The 18,063-nt window shown below is 42.2% G+C and overlaps 1 protein-coding gene across 1 annotated transcript; it reads right to left on the reverse strand.

The window, feature by feature from the left end:
• Positions 1-9,163: 9,163 nt before the first annotated feature.
• LOC140797902 (putative disease resistance protein RGA1) lies at positions 9,164-12,656 on the reverse strand. Its single transcript, XM_073151593.1, has one exon. The coding sequence runs from the start codon at positions 12,609-12,611 to the stop codon at positions 9,300-9,302; it is 3,312 nt and encodes a 1,103-aa protein (XP_073007694.1). The 5' UTR covers positions 12,612-12,656; the 3' UTR covers positions 9,164-9,299.
• Positions 12,657-18,063: the final 5,407 nt, after the last annotated feature.

Raw genomic sequence — 18,063 nt, forward strand, 5'->3', positions numbered from 1 at the left:
CACCCAATTGCTAATGTTGAACTCTTGCTCCTGATGATTTTGATCATAAACATACTTCATGCAATTTTGAGCAAGTTTAAGATGGGCACATAACCTCCTCAATGTGGCGTCTCTATCCATCAATGCCAAGTCCACCTCTGTCTGATCCGCAGATGCCACATAGTCATAGGTGCGTAATATCGGAGTCGTGCACTCAACACCACCTTGAATAGAGTCATGCCAATACTACTGTGGTGGGCGGTGTTATAAGACCATTCTGCCCACGATAAGAACTCCAACCATCATCTCGGCATCTCTCTAACAAAGCACTGCAAGTACTGCTCAATGCATCAATTGACCACCTTGGTTTGGTTGTCCGTCTGTGGATGGTAGACCAAACTGAAGTTCAATCGAGTCCCCTACAATCTGAAAAAATCCACCCAAAAGTCGCTCACAAAAACACGATCACTATCGGAGACAATCATGCATGGCATGCTATGCAACCTAGCAACATCTCTAATAAAAATTTTAGCCACCGACTTGGTTGAGAATGGATGCGACAATCTGGAAAATTGCGTATACTTGCTCAATCTGTCAACCACCACAAAAATAACAAAGTAGCCACGTACCAACGGAAGGCCTTCTATGAAATCTATAGAAATGTCTTCCCAAACATAGTTTGGTATCGGTAGAGGCTGAAGTAATCCGGCCAGTTTCAATGTGGTTGCCTTCGCCCTTTCACAAACTTCGCAATTACGAACAAAACTCCTCACATCTTGCCTCAGTCCTGGCCACGTGCAGCTCTGTGATATCCTCCTATAAGTCCTCAAGACACCCTCATGACCAGCCTCCGGAGTTTGGTGGAAGTGCTCCAACAATTTCTGCTGCAATCTATCATTTGCGGGCACCCGGATGCACCCGCGGTCCAGCAGCAAACCGCCTCGGTTCTCCAACTCTGGATGGTGCTCCGGATCATCCAATACCTCCTATAACAATCTCATAACATCTGGGTTAGATGTACATGCATACCTCAGCTCATCAAGAAAAGGAAAAGTGGGAGAAGAAAAGGCTGCGAGTTCGGCGATATCAGGTTGGCGCGATAATGCGTCCGCCGCTCTATTTTCCGTCCCCTTCTCATACTGAATTTCATAATCATACCCCAGCAATTTTGTGACCCATCTCTATTGTGCTAGAGTGTGAATACGCTGTCCCATAAAGTATGGAAGACTCCTTTGATCGATTCGAATAATAAATTGCCTATCGATCAAATAAGGCCTCTAATTTATCACTGCATGCAGGATTGCCAACATCTCCCTCTCGTAGGTCGATAATTGTTGAGTTATTGTGATAAAGCCTTGCTGAGAAAGGCTATGGGACATCTTCCTTGCATTAGTATAGCTCTTATGCCAACTCTCGATGCATCACATTCCACAACGAACTCTTTAATGAAGTCCGATAAAATTAGAATGGGTGTCGTTGTCATTACTATTTTTAGTTTTTCAAAGATTGTAGTGGCTTCCTCCGTCCATCTAAAAGAGTCCTTCCTCAGTAAAGAAGTAAGAGGAGCAGTGATCTTGCCATACCCGGCGATGAAGCGACGAAAGCACCCGGTTAGCCCTAAGAAGCCGCGCAATCCTTTGGTGGAAGTAGGGATCGACTAAGTTGTCATGCATGCCACCTCTCGAGGATCCACTGCCACTCCTTTCGCTATTATGATGTGGCCTAAATACTTCATTTGTGGTACTCCCCATAGGCACTTGGACTTAATCTTTAGCTGGTTTTGCTTCAACAAATTTAGCACATCTTCTAAATGCCACTAATGCTCTATTTTAGTCCTACTGTACACCAAATTGTCGTCAAAGAATACCAAGACATACCGTCGTAGCAAAGGCCGAAAAATATCATTCATAAGGCCTTGAAAAGTCGCTGGAGCATTGGTGAGACCAAATGACATCACCCGGAACTCGTAGTGCTCGTCCGGAGTCCGAAATATAGTTTTGTACACATCCGTCGGGTGAAGTCTAATTTGATGCTACCCTGCCCTCAAGTCAAGTTTGTTGAATATGGTCTCCCCTGCAAGCTCATCTAGCAGCTCCTCTATGATCGGAATGGGATACTGATCCTTGACGGTGATAGCGTTTAGTGTCTGGTAGTCAACACAAAAATGCCACGACCCATCCTTCTTCCACACCAATAACACAGGCGATGAGTAAGAGCTATGACTTGGTTGTATAAGGCCTTGTTCTAATATCTCGGCCATCATCTTAGAGATAACTTCCTTCTGCACATGTGGATATCGATACGGTCTCACGTTCATCGATGCAGCCCTAGGCACAATCTCTATGCGATGGTCCGCCATTCGCCTCGGTGACAACTCTTTTGGCTCCTCAAACAGTCCAGCAAATTCATCCAATATGAAAAACCCCTAGACACAAGTATGTATCTAAATACTAGGTAATGATATCACTCGTTCGCTTAAGTAAAAGCCCAAAGAAATATTAAAAATGAAAGCAGAGATGAACGCCAAGATTTTAACGTGGAAAAACTCAAACGAGAAAAAACCACGGATCCAAACTCAGATCAAGACCAATCACTAGAATAGTAGCAGTTACAAGACTGACTCACAAAACAACCCGTCGATCCAAACGACTTTGTTCCTCTCAATCTTGCTCGCTAGAACCCACGATTCACTACTTCTCGTGATTGAGGTCCAACCTTAGTAGCCCTCGAGATTGATCTTTCGTCTAGATAGCCCTTAAGACGAAAGATTAACTTTTGTAGATGAGTAGAACCTTGTTAATTGAAGAACCGATGTAGCCTCAAGAAGTCTCCTTCAATAATGCTTCTTCAACCACCCTAGAGATAGGGCATCACAATCCTTATATATGATCTCCAAGATAGAGTCAAATCTAAGTCTTATCCATACTCACGAAAGTCCAAGATTTTCAAACTTCGTTGGTGCGTTCGAACGGTCTGACTTGATCTCAGGTGCGTTCGAACGGGCCCAAGTGCGTTTGAATGTGACAGCTTGAATTCTTCAAGTTGCGTTCGAACGCGTTTGTGAACACAGCTCTTGGTCTGTGTGAACACAGTACCCGCGTTCGAACGCGTTTGTGAACGCAGTGTGACTCAAAAGCTTTCCTCTAATAATCTTAACCAAAGATTTTCTAGACTTGTATAAAGCTCATATACATGTAAAAATACACTTAGAATATTTTGTACACAATTGCTAACAATTAAAAACCTAACACAATAAATTAGACAAATCAATTGCAGTACCTAGATTCATTTGAGGCTTATCTCCTACAGGTCCTAACTAAAGAAGATAGGCTCAATCACTCACACAAGGCAGCCCCACCATCGGCTGCATCACTGGATTCAGCAAGGACCAAACGCTATCAAGCCAAACCTCTTTGTTTCCTTGCTTAAATTTCATCCACATACTCCAAAAATCAAATGTGACAAATCCCAAGCTTTGCAACCACTTAGTGCCAAGGACAGTGTCCGCTCCTCGCAGCGTTGAAGAATATAAGTCCATAATGATGTTGTGTCTTTACACCCGTATACCGACCCTGCGGCACAAGCTCTTCACCCGAAGCTTCGTACCGTCTCCAATAGCAACCTCAAACTCCGTGGTCGGTTCAGTGTCCAAGCCCATCTTCCTTACCAATCTCTCGTCTAGAAAGTTGTGTGTACTCCCGGAATCGATAAAGATGTGCATACAATGCTTTCTAACGAGTCCGTCCACCCACAATGTCTTTGGCGCAGAAGTACCCAAATATACATGCATAGATATCTTAGCTTGGATATCTTCCTCTGCGCCCTCCTCCATGTCCTCCTCATGGACCTTCTTTGTATACTCTATCACCAACAACCTCATCGTCCCCATCGAGACTGTCGATGAGCATCACACTCTAGATTGGTTTGGAACACTAATGACTGGGGTTGAAACGTTCATCGCATTGAAAGCAAAGCCCCTTCGCTCTTCGCTCCTCCACTTGGGTAGGTGTGAGAGTTTGAACGAGGGGTCTTGTGCCTCCTCTAACATCGGAAGAAGGTCTTAAGGGTGGTTGTGCTCCGATACTAGCAGCCATTGTCTTTGAACCTATTCCGCCTATCTCAATTACCCCAACTTGCTTTCGCTGCCATTTTTAGAGCCTTGTGTTTTTGCTCGATCCTCATGGCCTTCTCAAAAGCCTCCTCAAGAGTGGTAAGACAAAGAGCACAAATATCCGCCTGTCCCAAATCTACATGTAATCCTCCTACAAAATTTTCATATGACAGCAAAATTTTCATATGACAGTAAAATTTTCATACGTCGCTGTCCCAAATCTGCGTGTAATCCTCCTACAAAAGTCTGCCCAACCGATAAATCCTCTACCTCGAATGGCCGATCGATACCAATGCAATATCATTCCTTGGAGGTGAAAGCTAGCCATTGGTATCTTTGCATCCTCTACTGTCCCGTGACAATTAAAGTATTGCTCCACTTGAAACACTCAATCCACCGGATCACTGCCTTAGAATTTTGAAAAGTCCAAGTATGCGGTTCTCCCTCGGATAGCATTGCCGGGCTCACGAAAAATCCTTGGTTCAGGTTTGAACCGTTGTGCTTGTTTCTCTCCTTTGAATCCTAGAACATGCATGCCCATCACCATCTCTGAAGGGATCAACATCATCATCTAAGTGCCAATCTTCTTCATCGACAAAATGCACTGGTGTCGCACGCCTCTTGGATTCAACTACTGCCGCCATCGGGTTGTGTATCAGAGGTAGGGGATGATGTATAGAAATAGGTAAAAGAGGCTCATTGACATTAACATGTCGTACCTGGACACGTGGGGCGTTAGTTTAGTGTGGTTCTACCGCTAGTCCTTCTTAAGGCACTAATCTTTGTCGAGGAGATAACAAAGCCGATCAGTTCATGACATATTCCTTTAAGGCATTATGATCATTCTGTATTACGTTCACCCTATGCAGCAATGTTTGGAATATGCCCCTAAGTTCATCCGCTAAGCCCATGTTTACACCCATGGATGTTGGTTGACTCGGTCCTACTGTGGACACTCTAGGGGAATCGGCCTCTTGGTTAGGATTTTTGTGGGTTGAGTCTTCCCTTATCGTTGTGCCCTCCATTGATCTCCTTGATGATGCCATCTTCCTTGTCTCCACCATTAATGGAGGTCTGAGGTTAACTTGGCTCTGATACCAATGATTAGTTATGAAACGTCCTCTTCGATATCTAGATTGATTGAAGGAAGCAGTCCGCGCAACCAAGGGAAAATATTCACTAAATATTCTCCCACAGTCAGAAAATTACGAAACTAAGGGTGGTTGATCCATAACTTCCTAATCTACGTTTTTGTATCCACGCCCTTCTCAAATTCGAACTGTAATTGGGACAAAAATATGCTAAGTGGGGGTGATGGTGGTGGTGATGAGTGGAGAGAATGATAGGGTTATAGATGATAATGGAGATGAGGGTGGATGGTTGATGTATTTTCAGGGATAAAAATGAAGGGAGAGAAGTGATTGAGATCCCAAGGAGGAGGGAGGACTCGATAGATGAGGGAGATTAGAAGATAGATGAGACGTTGCCAACGATAGAGGTGGTTGGTTGGTGAAGAGGGAGGAGAGAGATTAGAGACTAGAGAGAGGATAGAGGAAGATAGAAACTAATATTCATTCATCATAATGATTTTGGCTTCCATTCACACTTTTTAAGAGGCTAGCCAACAAGCTAAAATAATAATTATTAATCCTAATACTAGTGGACTCTCGCCGATCGTGTTCGAACGGGGTCGACCGCGTTCAAATGCACAAAATATGTTCTCTATGGATGTGAATTGATGCGGCGTTTTGCACGCGAGTGTTCGAACTCGCCAAACCGCATTCGAACACATATTTTGCGATCTCTATTTTTGCGAACTAATGTATGCATTCGCAAAGGTGTTCGAACGCGCCCCCTTTTGCATTCGAATATGACCTTCAAAAACTTCATTTTTTTGAAAATAAATAACTAATGCAATAAGAAAAGACTCTAGCAAGGTGTATCATATGAGGGTACCATGTAGGGACCGGACGTGGTGGTGAGGGCAGGGAGCGGCTAGATTATCATTGTGGAAAGCTAGTTTTTTCGACCCTAGCCTTTACCATGGGTGAGGAAGATGACCCCGGGGCCACTATTGTAGTTGCTCTGGCACTGTAGCAGCTGGGAGGATGGTCTGCATTGGAAGGGGGCCTCTAGCACGACTAGAGGAGGGGGCAAGGCTGCGGTTTGTGCTGGCACCTCTACCCCCTCTCAATTTGGATTTTGCTCGCCATGGGGGGCATTTCTGCCATGGCCAGCAGAGCTGGAGGTACTGGCAGAGTGGGTTAGCTGTGCTGGTCTAGGAGAACCGTCGTCAAGGCCTAGATCGAGTCCTTGAGAGAGGTTTTCATCTCCTTCAACTCATTTGAAAATTCTTTATATATTATCTTCGCCCATGCCGGTAGCTCATCACCGACGGCTGCTAATGGTGGTGGTGGAGCCGGGGAGACACTCATAGGAACAAAAATGAGTTTCCGATCCTCTATGGTTGGTCCTTCCTTGTTCATCTTCTTCAATCTTGTGCTATCATCGGCCAAGGAACGTTAGCTTTGATACTAATATTACAAACAAGATTTGGACTGATTCGTATGTAAGAAAACTATAAAATTTAGATGCTTGTAGCCTTAAAAAGTTAGGATTCTAATAGTTTTGGTTTCACCTAAATCGGAGGTAGAAATGAAAAGATATAAATAAAAGAGTGAAGCAAGGTTAGAACGAGACATATTGGTAAATATTTGATGGTGGCGAACGGCCAATGGTGGTGGTGGATGGCTGTTGGAGAAAGGTGGTGGCTAGAATTTGAAAGCTTTGAACGTTCTACGACTATGATATACTCTTGGAGAGATAAAAATGATCTAATGACTATAATAAAATGGTAAATGCAATAATAAGAAAATAACTTTAATTCTCAATGCTTAAATAATTGGATTCCTAAACAAAGAAGTTTATCCTCTTTATATATAAATGTCAGGTACAATGAGTCATACTCAAAATTAGCTTTAAAAGCTTATACAACTCGTACTAGGACTTGCTTTAAAGGATTACATGACTTAATTAAACTTGTCTTAGTAGTTTACATGACTTAATTAAACTTGCTTTAGTGGCTTACATGACTTAATTAGATATATTTTAAGAGCACATAAGAGATAAACATGAATCAATTAAAGAATAAATAAACTCAATTCGACTAACTTAAACCACGTGGTCAAATCATAATAGAATACATTTTTGTGAGCCTAATCTTCATTGTAACTTTTTAGATTTGAAAGAAGTATGTTTTGTGAATGTTTTATTTGGTCAAATATTGTTTAGGAAGTGTTCTGTCACAAGTTTGCCAATGGAAAGATTGTTAGTGCAATTTTGTATAATGTTAAGTTTTTGGACACAAAATACTTTGAAATATGTTGTACAATGTTTAATATAAAATTAAAATATATGACTTGTAGAAGAGTCCACGTACGAAAAATGATCAAAGAACAAATGAAAAGTCAACTCTTAAGAGTACCTTTAATACTAAAGGCTAGGTGAGCACCCTAACACAAGAATTACATATCTATAAATTAGAGCTAGGTGTGCATCCGAGCAGTAGGACTGAAATAGGAAGCTATAAAACAAATTCAAAATTGAATTTTTTTCCTTTTGGGAATATTTTAGTATGAATTGTCGAGGTTTCTCCACATTTATTTAAAAGATTTAGAGCCGGAGCAAAGCAACCATCTAATTAAGAACTCAAAGTGTTTTTAGTTTGAACTTAGAAAGTTTTCTAGTTCTCTCCTGGAGCATATTTTTTTATTAATATATGAGGAGAGCTTCTTTATATGTCTGAGTGCTTAAACAACGATAATTGTGAATGATCCAAAAGCACTGAAGGAATCAAAATGTTTTCATCTACCATCTAGAACACATGATTGAGAGATATTGTCTTTTGGCTTGATGGCCAAATAAATGTGGAGGCTTTTTATTCAGGAAGTAGTTTTTTGTTTTTGTTTTGATAAGTAGTTAATTGAGTTGAACTTTGAGAAAGTGAGGTAATTCAATCAGAGCCATTGGTGCGATGTGAAATTTATTTCTACTATTTAGTGAGTAGATTGATTAGATTTAGATGGCTTCATGGTTTGAGAGAGTTTTTCCGGATTAAAAAATTATTGTCATGCATTTGCCTTGTTTTATTTTCTTACGCATGCTTAGTTTCGCTCTCACTCACTTGAGTTTAGTTTTTATAATTAAACTAATTTACCATTTTCCATCTCCTAGTTGTTTTGGTTTTCTAAATACGAATGTTAATCAGTTTTTCTGGACAAGGTAGAATTTGGCTTTACTAAGTAAAATACTTGGTTGGATGAAAAATATTCGTACGTAGAGTAGAGTGTGAATGATAATAATGAAAAAAAAGATGTAATGTTTTTGATAAATTTCAGTGGAGATATCACATTTCTTCTCGGATAAAAAAACAATTCCTTGGTTGTTTAAATGATCATAGATGACAGCGAAATTATTCTTCTCATTTGACGATCACAACAAGTCTTGTACGACGTGGAGAAACATATGGAAACTTATTATTTCCATGGAGATTTTAACTATTTAATGTCTCTTATAATTATTCTACACATGTCTATTCATTTTAAATTTAAATTCGAGACGAGGTTCCAGACTTCCATTTAAAAGTCGTTGTCTAGTTCAATAGCTTACATAGAAATTCTAAAGTCGTGTATTGGGAAAAGTCGCTTTCCAGTTTCTTGTGGGAAAAAAAATTGTCCCTCCAATACTTGGCCATTTTCTGGACAACTTTCGAATTTCTATATAAGTTTCAATGGACTTCCAATTCTAATCTCGTGTTTAAGTTTGAGATGTAATAGACGCGGAAAAAGGAGTTTGGAAGAGCTAGTTTGGTCAAAAGCTCATTTACATGTGTCAAACTGGAAGAACTGGAAATTTAGTTTATTCAAATGTGTACTACGTTTTAAGTGCAGAAATCTCAGGAACTCAAGAAGAAAGCCTTCCCAATCCAGATTTTATTATTAGAAAACTGGAGCAGGGAAAGGGAAAATATTCATCAATAAGTAACTATATAACTGCAAGCATATTAATGTCCAAATTAATCAAAGCCATGGCTAGCTGTGTACATTTTCATGTGCTTTCATACAACGAGCTCATGAGTTATGAAAGTCTTGATGCAGACATGAGAATAGACAAGAAAAGAAACAGGGTGGAGGGAAAAGGTAACTAGAACTTAGATGATGATTAAGCGAGGAACATGAGCAATCTTGTGCCAGTCCTCGCCTTCCTCCTCCTCGCATCGACTCACTAGAAGAGGACATCTTTCAATGTGCAATTGGTGGAGTGAAGTAACGCGTTGCAGACCTTCGGGCAATGCTGCGAGATTCTTGCAATCTTCAAGTTGCAAATACTTGAGGGAGGTGAGGCATCCCAACCATTTGAGCAGTGTTGTCAATCTATTGCATTCTCTTATCTCCAGACGTTGGAGTGTAGGGAAGCAGAGGAAAGGCGTCTCTTCTTGAGTTTCCAAATCCATCCCTAGTGATGTGAAGTTTGGAAGGTTGCAAAGAATCAACGTTCGGAGTGAGGAGAAAATGTGCTCCATGATGCTCATTGGAAGGCTAACTAGCCCCAAAACTCTGAAGATTGTCAACTCTTCGAGGGCAGTAAGGAAAGGTAGTCCATCCCAATCATTGGATTCTGACGGTGCCTGGCATTCCGATATGTATAAGATTTTTAGCTTTGACAACTCTTGCAAGCTGTTTGATGACAATACCTGATCACTGCTTTTATAAATTTTCATCTGTGTGATTGCTGGCGGAAGACACGGCTGAACCGTCAACAAGGGACAATTAGAGATATCAAATCTACTAAGGTAGGGGAATGTCGCCGTCTCTGATGGCCTTTCTGTAGCTATCGTGCACCAATGCTCCAAAAGAGGCATCTCGTCTAAGATAAGGTTCTCCAGGGAAGGAAATGAGCCTCCATCCCCGTAAAATTCACGTCCCATTTCCGTCACAGCATCCATCCCATATATTTGAAGAGACTTGAGCTGCGGCAAGTTGCCCAGCGGCGGTAGGCATTTACATCTCTCTAGACCCCGCAATGTCACTTTCACTAGATTTTGGATCCCTGTTATCCAACTCGGAAACCTGCTACCATCGTAATAGTCGATCTCCAATTCCTCCAGATGAGGAGGTGGTTGCAAGCTTTCGAGCACATCGTTCTTCACATCTTCTGTCAGCTCCGGCAGTGCTGCCTTTAATGAGGTCATGCGGCCTGTTGTGCCACCCAAGTTTCTACTGTCCAAGTTCCAACTCAGCTTTAATGACTGCAACCTCGTCTTTGCACACAAGTTTGCGCTTCTCGCTTCCTCTGCGTCCTTCACTATATTGAGACATTTGATTTCCAGTTTACCTCTCAGCAGATTTAGTTGCTTCAACTCAACAATGCTGCATCCTGGCTCATGGCGAACCACGAATATTGAAAGTATCTCAAGTTCTGTTAGTCTACCCATCCCAGGGGGCATCTGAGCTAGCCAATGACAGTTAAAGACGTCTAAAATTCTGAGGCTAGTCATCTTCCTCATGCCTTGAGGTAGCCTTTTGAGTTTCCAGCAGTCAGCCAGTTTCAACATCTGCAAACTCCGAAGTCTACTTATAGATTCGGGCAATGTTTCTATCATACTACTTGATAGGTCAATAACCCTCAAATGTTTTAACCTTACAATTGAGCTAGGTAACTCCTTGATGTCTTGATGCCCAGTTAGATCTAGCAAACGCAAGTACGAAAACCCTGATAGTATATCCAAGTTTATGTTGCGCCTTGGTGGACGCATTGGAAAGAACAATGGTGGGTGCACTGAAAGGAACGAACGCAACTTCTTTGCTTTAGCAATGGCATCCATTTCAATCCTTGTTTCAGAAGGAGCACTGAGATCTACTGAGAGATACCGCCATTTATCTTTCTTTTCCACCATTTTACCTCTGGCTGAGAATTCAGGCCCTGCAATATAGCACGCAAGGTCATGGATCAAATCATGCATATTGCACGTTACGTCACCATGCTCATATTTCACTTCGTTCTGAAAGAAGGATCGTCGGAGCAGATAGTTAAAATAGCTATTGCCGGTGACCTTCGGATGCATGCCTTTACTTGATGGAGAAATAAAGCCTTCACTGATCCATAACTTAATCAGTTTCTTCTTATCCAACAAGTAATTCTTTGGAAACAATGAGCAATATAAGAAACATTGCTTCATATGTGATGGCATATGCTCATAACTTAATCTTAGTGCTGGCAGAATTTTAACTGCATTACAATGATCATTTCGAGATATTTCCCAAATTTCACTGTCTCTAACTTCAAGCCACTCATCTTCCCCATTTCTTGAGGCCATTAGAGCTCCCAGAGCCTTCGCTGCTAAAGGTAACCCTCCACACTTTTTGACAATCTCCTTTCCTGTTTCTACCAACCTTGGGCTCTCCTTTTCTGCCCCAGTTTGGAATGCCATGTGGCTGAACAACTTCCAACAATGTTCAAACTCCAAAACATCCAAACGATGTGAATGAGTGGTACACGTTATCCTCGCAACTTCATCGCTGCGGGTTGTTACTATTACTTTACTCCCTGATCCAGCACAAATGATCAAAGATATTAGTCCCTCCCACTTAATAACATCTTCATTCCAGACATCATCTAATACAAGCAAAATTTTCCGTCCGCCAATTAAATTGGTGAGTTTACTTCTCATGGGCTCAATTGCAGAAAGGTCACAGCTTTCTAGTGTTACACATTCAATGATTTTACTTGCAATTTCCTTTGCAAAAAATGTTTCTCCGACACAAACCCAGAATGGACGTAGGCTACTAGGAGGTTGAAAGGCCTCCCTAATCCTCTCATCCTTCAAGACCATTTGAACAAGTGATGTTTTTCCGACTCCTCCTAATCCAACTATTGGAAAGATAGATAACCTTTTGTCACTGTCCGTCTCAAGTAAGAAGCTTATAATCTTCTCCTTGTCCCCATCTCTTCCATATAACTCATTGGCCTCGGTAACAGTAGCCGAGGAAGACTCACTCTCCGAGTAGGACACTCCAGTGTTCACAGAAACCTCAATCACTGGAAATTGAAATCTATTCTTATCCTCATCAATTATCTTTAACCTCTCATTAATTCTATTAATCTGTTTGGCCATTTCATAACGGAATGCAATTTGATTGTCAGCTGTGAAGAAGTCACGTACCTTTCTTGTGATATAATGATCGCTGCTTCGCCGCACTGACTCAACTTGGAAGCTATCCAGCACGTCATCTGCATCGTAAGCGAGATCCTTCAGTTCCTGCAGCCATATTTGAACGTTTTCGTCAGTTTGAGACCTCCGTTCAGCGGCATGGAGGATGCCGTTGATGTTTTTGAGTGTGCTGTGCAACTTGTTAAGATCTCCATCAAGACCGCAAAATAATTCAAGCTGTTTCCATGTTTCAGAGGCCAATTTGTCGATCACAGGCCTCAGTATGGCAGAGGCAAGAGCAAGTTCGGCCATGACAACTCTTCTTCTTGAATCAGAATAGGTGGGTGCAGTAGCCTCTCTTTCTCTCTTCCTCCTGTACCGTTTTGCTGATCTTCAATAGAAATCACTTTTTCGACCAAGTTGATGTGCTGTCAGCATCATGCCAACTAAGAAAATTGACTGTGGTGTCACTAGCAAGTCACTTGGCTCGAACAAGCTTACAATAAAACTTTAGTAACAGCTGTATGTATGATTAAAAATGTTTAAGAGAAATATTTTCTATACAAGTAACTGTCCAAGGACTTGATCGATCTTCTATAATAGTTTCTTCTGTCACGAAACAGAACCGACCTCTAGCCTCTTTCTTCCTCTTTGCATTGCAACTGCACCAACCTACGCCAGCAACCAATAGGTAATGAATTGTTTAAGTATGTTGGACTGCTCAAATGGCTTATAAAAGTACGTATCAAAAGCTAACTTGCTGTTATGGATCTGCATATATAATGAGCATAGGAACGTACCTGACAATTTTCCATGTGGTGTTATAAAATAAAAGCCAACTACTTATTATTGTTTGTGCATGACAAATGTTCACCAACCAAAGAATTTGGTTAGCCTTTGTTGTGAACCAGCTATGGGTTGGTCTAGTAGAGTCATGATGAACTCACTTGGTGGGTTAGTCTAGTTGAATTGTGAGTTGAGTCTAGTCTAAGTTTGCTTAGAGAGCAAGTCACATAAAAATAGGGTAGCCACTATAAATGAGATGTGGTGAGCATCCCAATGATATAGAAAAACTACCCTAAATCTCTCTCTCTCACTTGGTGGGTTAGTCTAGTTGAATTGTGAGTTGAGTCTAGTCTAAGTTTGCTTAGAGAGCAAGTCACATAAAAATAGGGTAGCCACTATAAATGAGATGTGGTGAGCATCCCAATGATATAGAAAAACTACCCTAAATCTCTCTCTCTCTCTCTCTCTCTCTCTCTCTCTCTCTCTCTCTCTCTCTCTCTCTCTCTCTCTCTCTCTCTCTCTCTCTCTCTCTCTCTCTCTCTCTCTCTCTGGCTCTCCTCCGAGAGCACCACTAGCTCTCTCTCTCTCTCTTCTCCTATTCTCTCTCTCCTCTGAGACACCACCTCCCTTCTTCCCCCCATTTCATTAGGCTCTTTCTTCTTCACCACTCTACTTCCCCTCTCTACTATAAAGCTCTACTTTGACTGCCACTACCTCCCCTCTAATTCCACCACAACCACAGCCCACCATCATGTTCAAGTGCCCACTACCTCGATCGCAGCAACCATGCCCTTGGCCCCTTCCCTCGCAGCACTCGCCACTCCTAACCCCTTTACCAAATTGAGTCAATTATTTGATCCCCATCGTCTCACAACAGTGGTATCAAAGCCACTCCTTCCTCAACCATGACCACCATGTGCACCATGGCGAGTAGGAGAGCTACCGCAAAGCCGCCAATAAGGGAAGAGCTCCCAACCGCCACCAACACTATGGTTCTAGTGGAGACTGAGGCCTTCTCGAGTGCGCTGAGCACACCGTTGGTGGGAGGAGATTTACCACTGAAATCCCTCGCGACCCTTCTTCTCCAAAGGTTGCTCGACTTGCAAGAGAAATCTTAGGAAGAAATGGGAGGATTGATGGCTTATTTTTGGGCCTTGGTGCTTGGTGGCTAGCAGCAAGACCTATGCCGACCACCAGAACAACTCATACCTCCGGTAGCGACACCTTAGGAGGCTCCGCCATCCACAACCCCCATCCTTCCCCGGCCACCTTACATGAGAACCCAGCATCCTAGCTCCCACGAGTTGGAGAAGGGTGAGTGAAGTTGGGAAGCTAGTAGACCATCGGACCTACATCCCGTACCGTTCAGTCTGGAGGGGTTCTCATCGAAGCCAACATCTGCATGGGTTGCCGTCGGTTACGACGAGCTGCTGCTACCACGACCACCAGGCTCGCAACTATTAGGGCTGCCCTCCACATCAAGGAAAGCGTAGGACTACCCATAGCCTCCCTCGAGCGCATATGATCGGACCGACCGGCAGCCTTCTACCATAGTCGGCTTCTCCTTCGATGATAGTAGTGAGGCTGAGAGGGATTCCACCTCCTCAGCTCGATCCAAGGAACTATGGTGATGGGTTACGGTACCAAAAGATTGGCTATTCCTTTGAGATTTGGATTTATTGCAGGAATCAGTCCGCACAACCGTAGAAACTATTCGTCAAATATCCTCATGTGGTCAAAAAATTATGAAACCAAGCAGATTAGATCCGTAACTCCTTGATCTACAAATTTTGTAGATTCGAACTACAATTGGGACAAAAACATGAAATAACACGGGTGATGGTGATGGTAGTGGTGACGGGTGGAGTGGAAGTTAGGGTTACGGATGATTATGGAGATAAAGGTGGATGATGGATGTGGTTAAGGGATTTAGACGAAGGGGAAGAAGTGATCGAGATCCCAAAGAAGAGGGAGGACTCGACAGACGAGAGAGATTAGAAGTTAGGAGAGACCTTGCCAATGGTAAAGGTGAAAGGATAGTGAAGAGGGAGGAGGGAGAGAGATTAAAGAGAAGATGGGAGGCAAGAAATTAATAATCCAATAGCATACTGAATTTGGCTGCCATCCACATACTTATAGATGCTAGCCAACAAGTCCTAATAATAATAAGTAAACCTAACTCTAGAGGATTCCTGCCAAACGCGTTCGAACGCGCTGGATCACATTCGAATGCACAAAAGATGTTCTCTGTATGTGCGAACGTGATGCAGGTGTTCGAACGCGGCGTGATACATTTAGTTAGGATCTCTTTTTATTATATTAATTATTTATTTTTATTAAAATAAAATACCTATAGGTCATATATGAACGCAAGAGGGGTCGCGTTCGAATGCCCTTGCGAAGCCTACATCAGGTTTTCAAATACAGAGGATGCAAAAAGTGCGTTCGAATGTGGTCAAGCGAGCTCGAACGGCTGCATTGCGTTCGCACATATAAAGAACGTCTTTTGTGCGTTCGAACGCCTGCATCGTGTTCGCATATACAGAGAACATCTTTTGTGCGTTCGACCGAGATCGGGCGCGTTCAAACGCGATCGGGCGCGTTCAAACGCGATCGGGCGCGTTCAAACGCGATCAGTAGGAATCCTCTAGAATTAGGGTTATTTATTGTTATTAGGACTTGTTGGCTAGCATCTATAAGTATATGGATGGTAGCCAAATTTATTATGCTATTGGATTATTAATTTCTTGCCTTCTATCTTCTCTATTCTCTCTCCCTTCTCCCTTTTCCCTCTTTATCATCCTTCCACCTCTACCGTTGGCAAGGTCTCTCCTAACTTCTAATCTCCCTCGTTTGTTGAGTCCTCCCTCTTCTTTGGGATCTCAACCACTTCTTCCCCTTCGTCTATATCCCTTAACCACATCCATCATCCATTTTTATCTCTATTATCATCTATAACCCTAACATCCACTCCACCCGTCACTACAACTATCACCAACATTTTTTTATATTTTTGTCCCAGTTTCAATTCAAATTTATGAAGGGCGTAAATATAAAAATTGTAGATCAATGAGTTATCTAATCCACTTGGTTTCATAAATTTCAGAATATAGTAGAATATTTGGTGAATATTTTCCTATGATTGTGCGGACTGATTCTTATAATAAATTCAGATCTTGAATGAATAGTTCCATAACCTATCTTTTAGTACCGTAGCCCCATCAATTTGGTATCAGAGCCAGGCGAACCTTAGACCTCCATTAATGGTTGAAACAAGGAAGATGACGTCGACAAGGAGACCACATCATCTCAACGGAAGGTGTAGCGGTGGATCCTCAAAAGGTAGCATGCATGACCATTTGGCCTACTCCTACTACTACCATCGGATTGCGAGGATTTTTTAGGCTGACCAGATATTATCGCCGTTTCATCGCCGAGTATGGCAAGAACGCTGTTGCTCTCACTTCTTTGTTGAAGAAGGACTCTTTTAGATAGATGGATGAAGCCACTACAGTCTTTGAAAAACTAAAAATAGCAATGACGACGGCACCCGTTTTAGCACTACCAGACTTCACTAAAAAGTTCATTGTGAAATGTGATGCGTCGGGAGTTGGCATAGGAGCTATACTAATGCAAGGATGACGTCTCATTACCTTTCTTAGTAAAGCTTTATCACAAAAATCTCAAAAATTATCGACTTACGAGAGAGAGATGTTGGCAATTCTACATGCGATGATAAAGTGGAGGCCTTATTTGATCGATAGGTGATTCATTATCTAAACCGATCAAAGGAGCCTTCCATACTTTATGGGACAGTGCATACACACTCCGGCATAGCAGAGATGGGTCACAAAATTATTGGGGTATGATTATGAAATACAATAGAAGAATGGAACGGAAAATTGAGCGGCGATGCACTATCGTGCCAACCCGATACTGCTGAGCTTGCAGCCTATTCTTTTCCTACCTTTTCCTTTCTTGACGAGCTGAGGTATGCATGTACATTTGACCTAAATATTTTGAGATTTTTGGAAGAGGTGTTGGATGATTCGGAGAGCCATCCAAAGTTGGAGAATTGAGGCGGTTTGCTGCTGGACCGCAGATGCATTAGAGTGCCCGTAAATGATGGACTGTGGCAGAAATTGTTGGAGTATTTTCACCAAACTTCAGAGGCTGTCGCGAGGGTGTCTTGAGAACTTATGGGAGGATATCTTAGAGTTGCACATGGCCATGATTGAGGTGGGATGTGATGAGTTTTGTCCGTGCTTGCGAAGTCTGTCAAAAGGCTAAGGTAACCACATTGAAACCGGCCAAATTACTATGGATTTCATAGAGGGTTTTCCGCTGGTACATGGTTATTCTGTTATCTTTGTAGTTAGAATCTTTTCTTATTGCATTAGTTGTTTATTTTCATTAAAACAAAATCCATGTAAGTCGTGTTCGAATACCCTTGCGAACGCCAGCATCAGGTTCGCAAATACAGAGGACACAAAAAGTGCATTCAAATGCGGTCGGGCGAGTTCGAACGCCGCGTTCAAATGCCTGCATCGCGTTCGCACATATAGAGAATGTCTTTTGTGCATTCAAACGTGATCGGGCGCGTTTGAACGCGATCGACGGGAATCCTTTAGAATTAGGGTTACTTATTATTATTAGGACTTGTTGGCTAGCATCTATAAGTATGTGAATGGCAGCTAAATTAATTATGCTATTGGATTATTGATTTCTTGTCTCCTATCTTCTCTATTCTGTCTCCCTCCTCCCTCTTCACCATTCTGCCACCTCTACCGTTGGCAAGGTCTCTCCTAACTTCTAATCTCCCTCGTCTATTGAGTCCTCCCTCTTCTTTGGGATCTCGATCACTTCTTCCTCTTTGTCTATATCCCTTAACCACATCCACCATCCACTTCATCTTCATTATCATCCATAACCCTAACATCCACTCCACCCGTCACCACCACCATGCCCCACGTTATTT

Source organism: Typha latifolia, chromosome 11 (genome assembly GCF_019914945.1).
Source record: "Typha latifolia isolate L0001 chromosome 11, TyphaL0001v2, whole genome shotgun sequence".
Taxonomy (NCBI): Eukaryota; Viridiplantae; Streptophyta; class Magnoliopsida; order Poales; family Typhaceae; genus Typha; species Typha latifolia.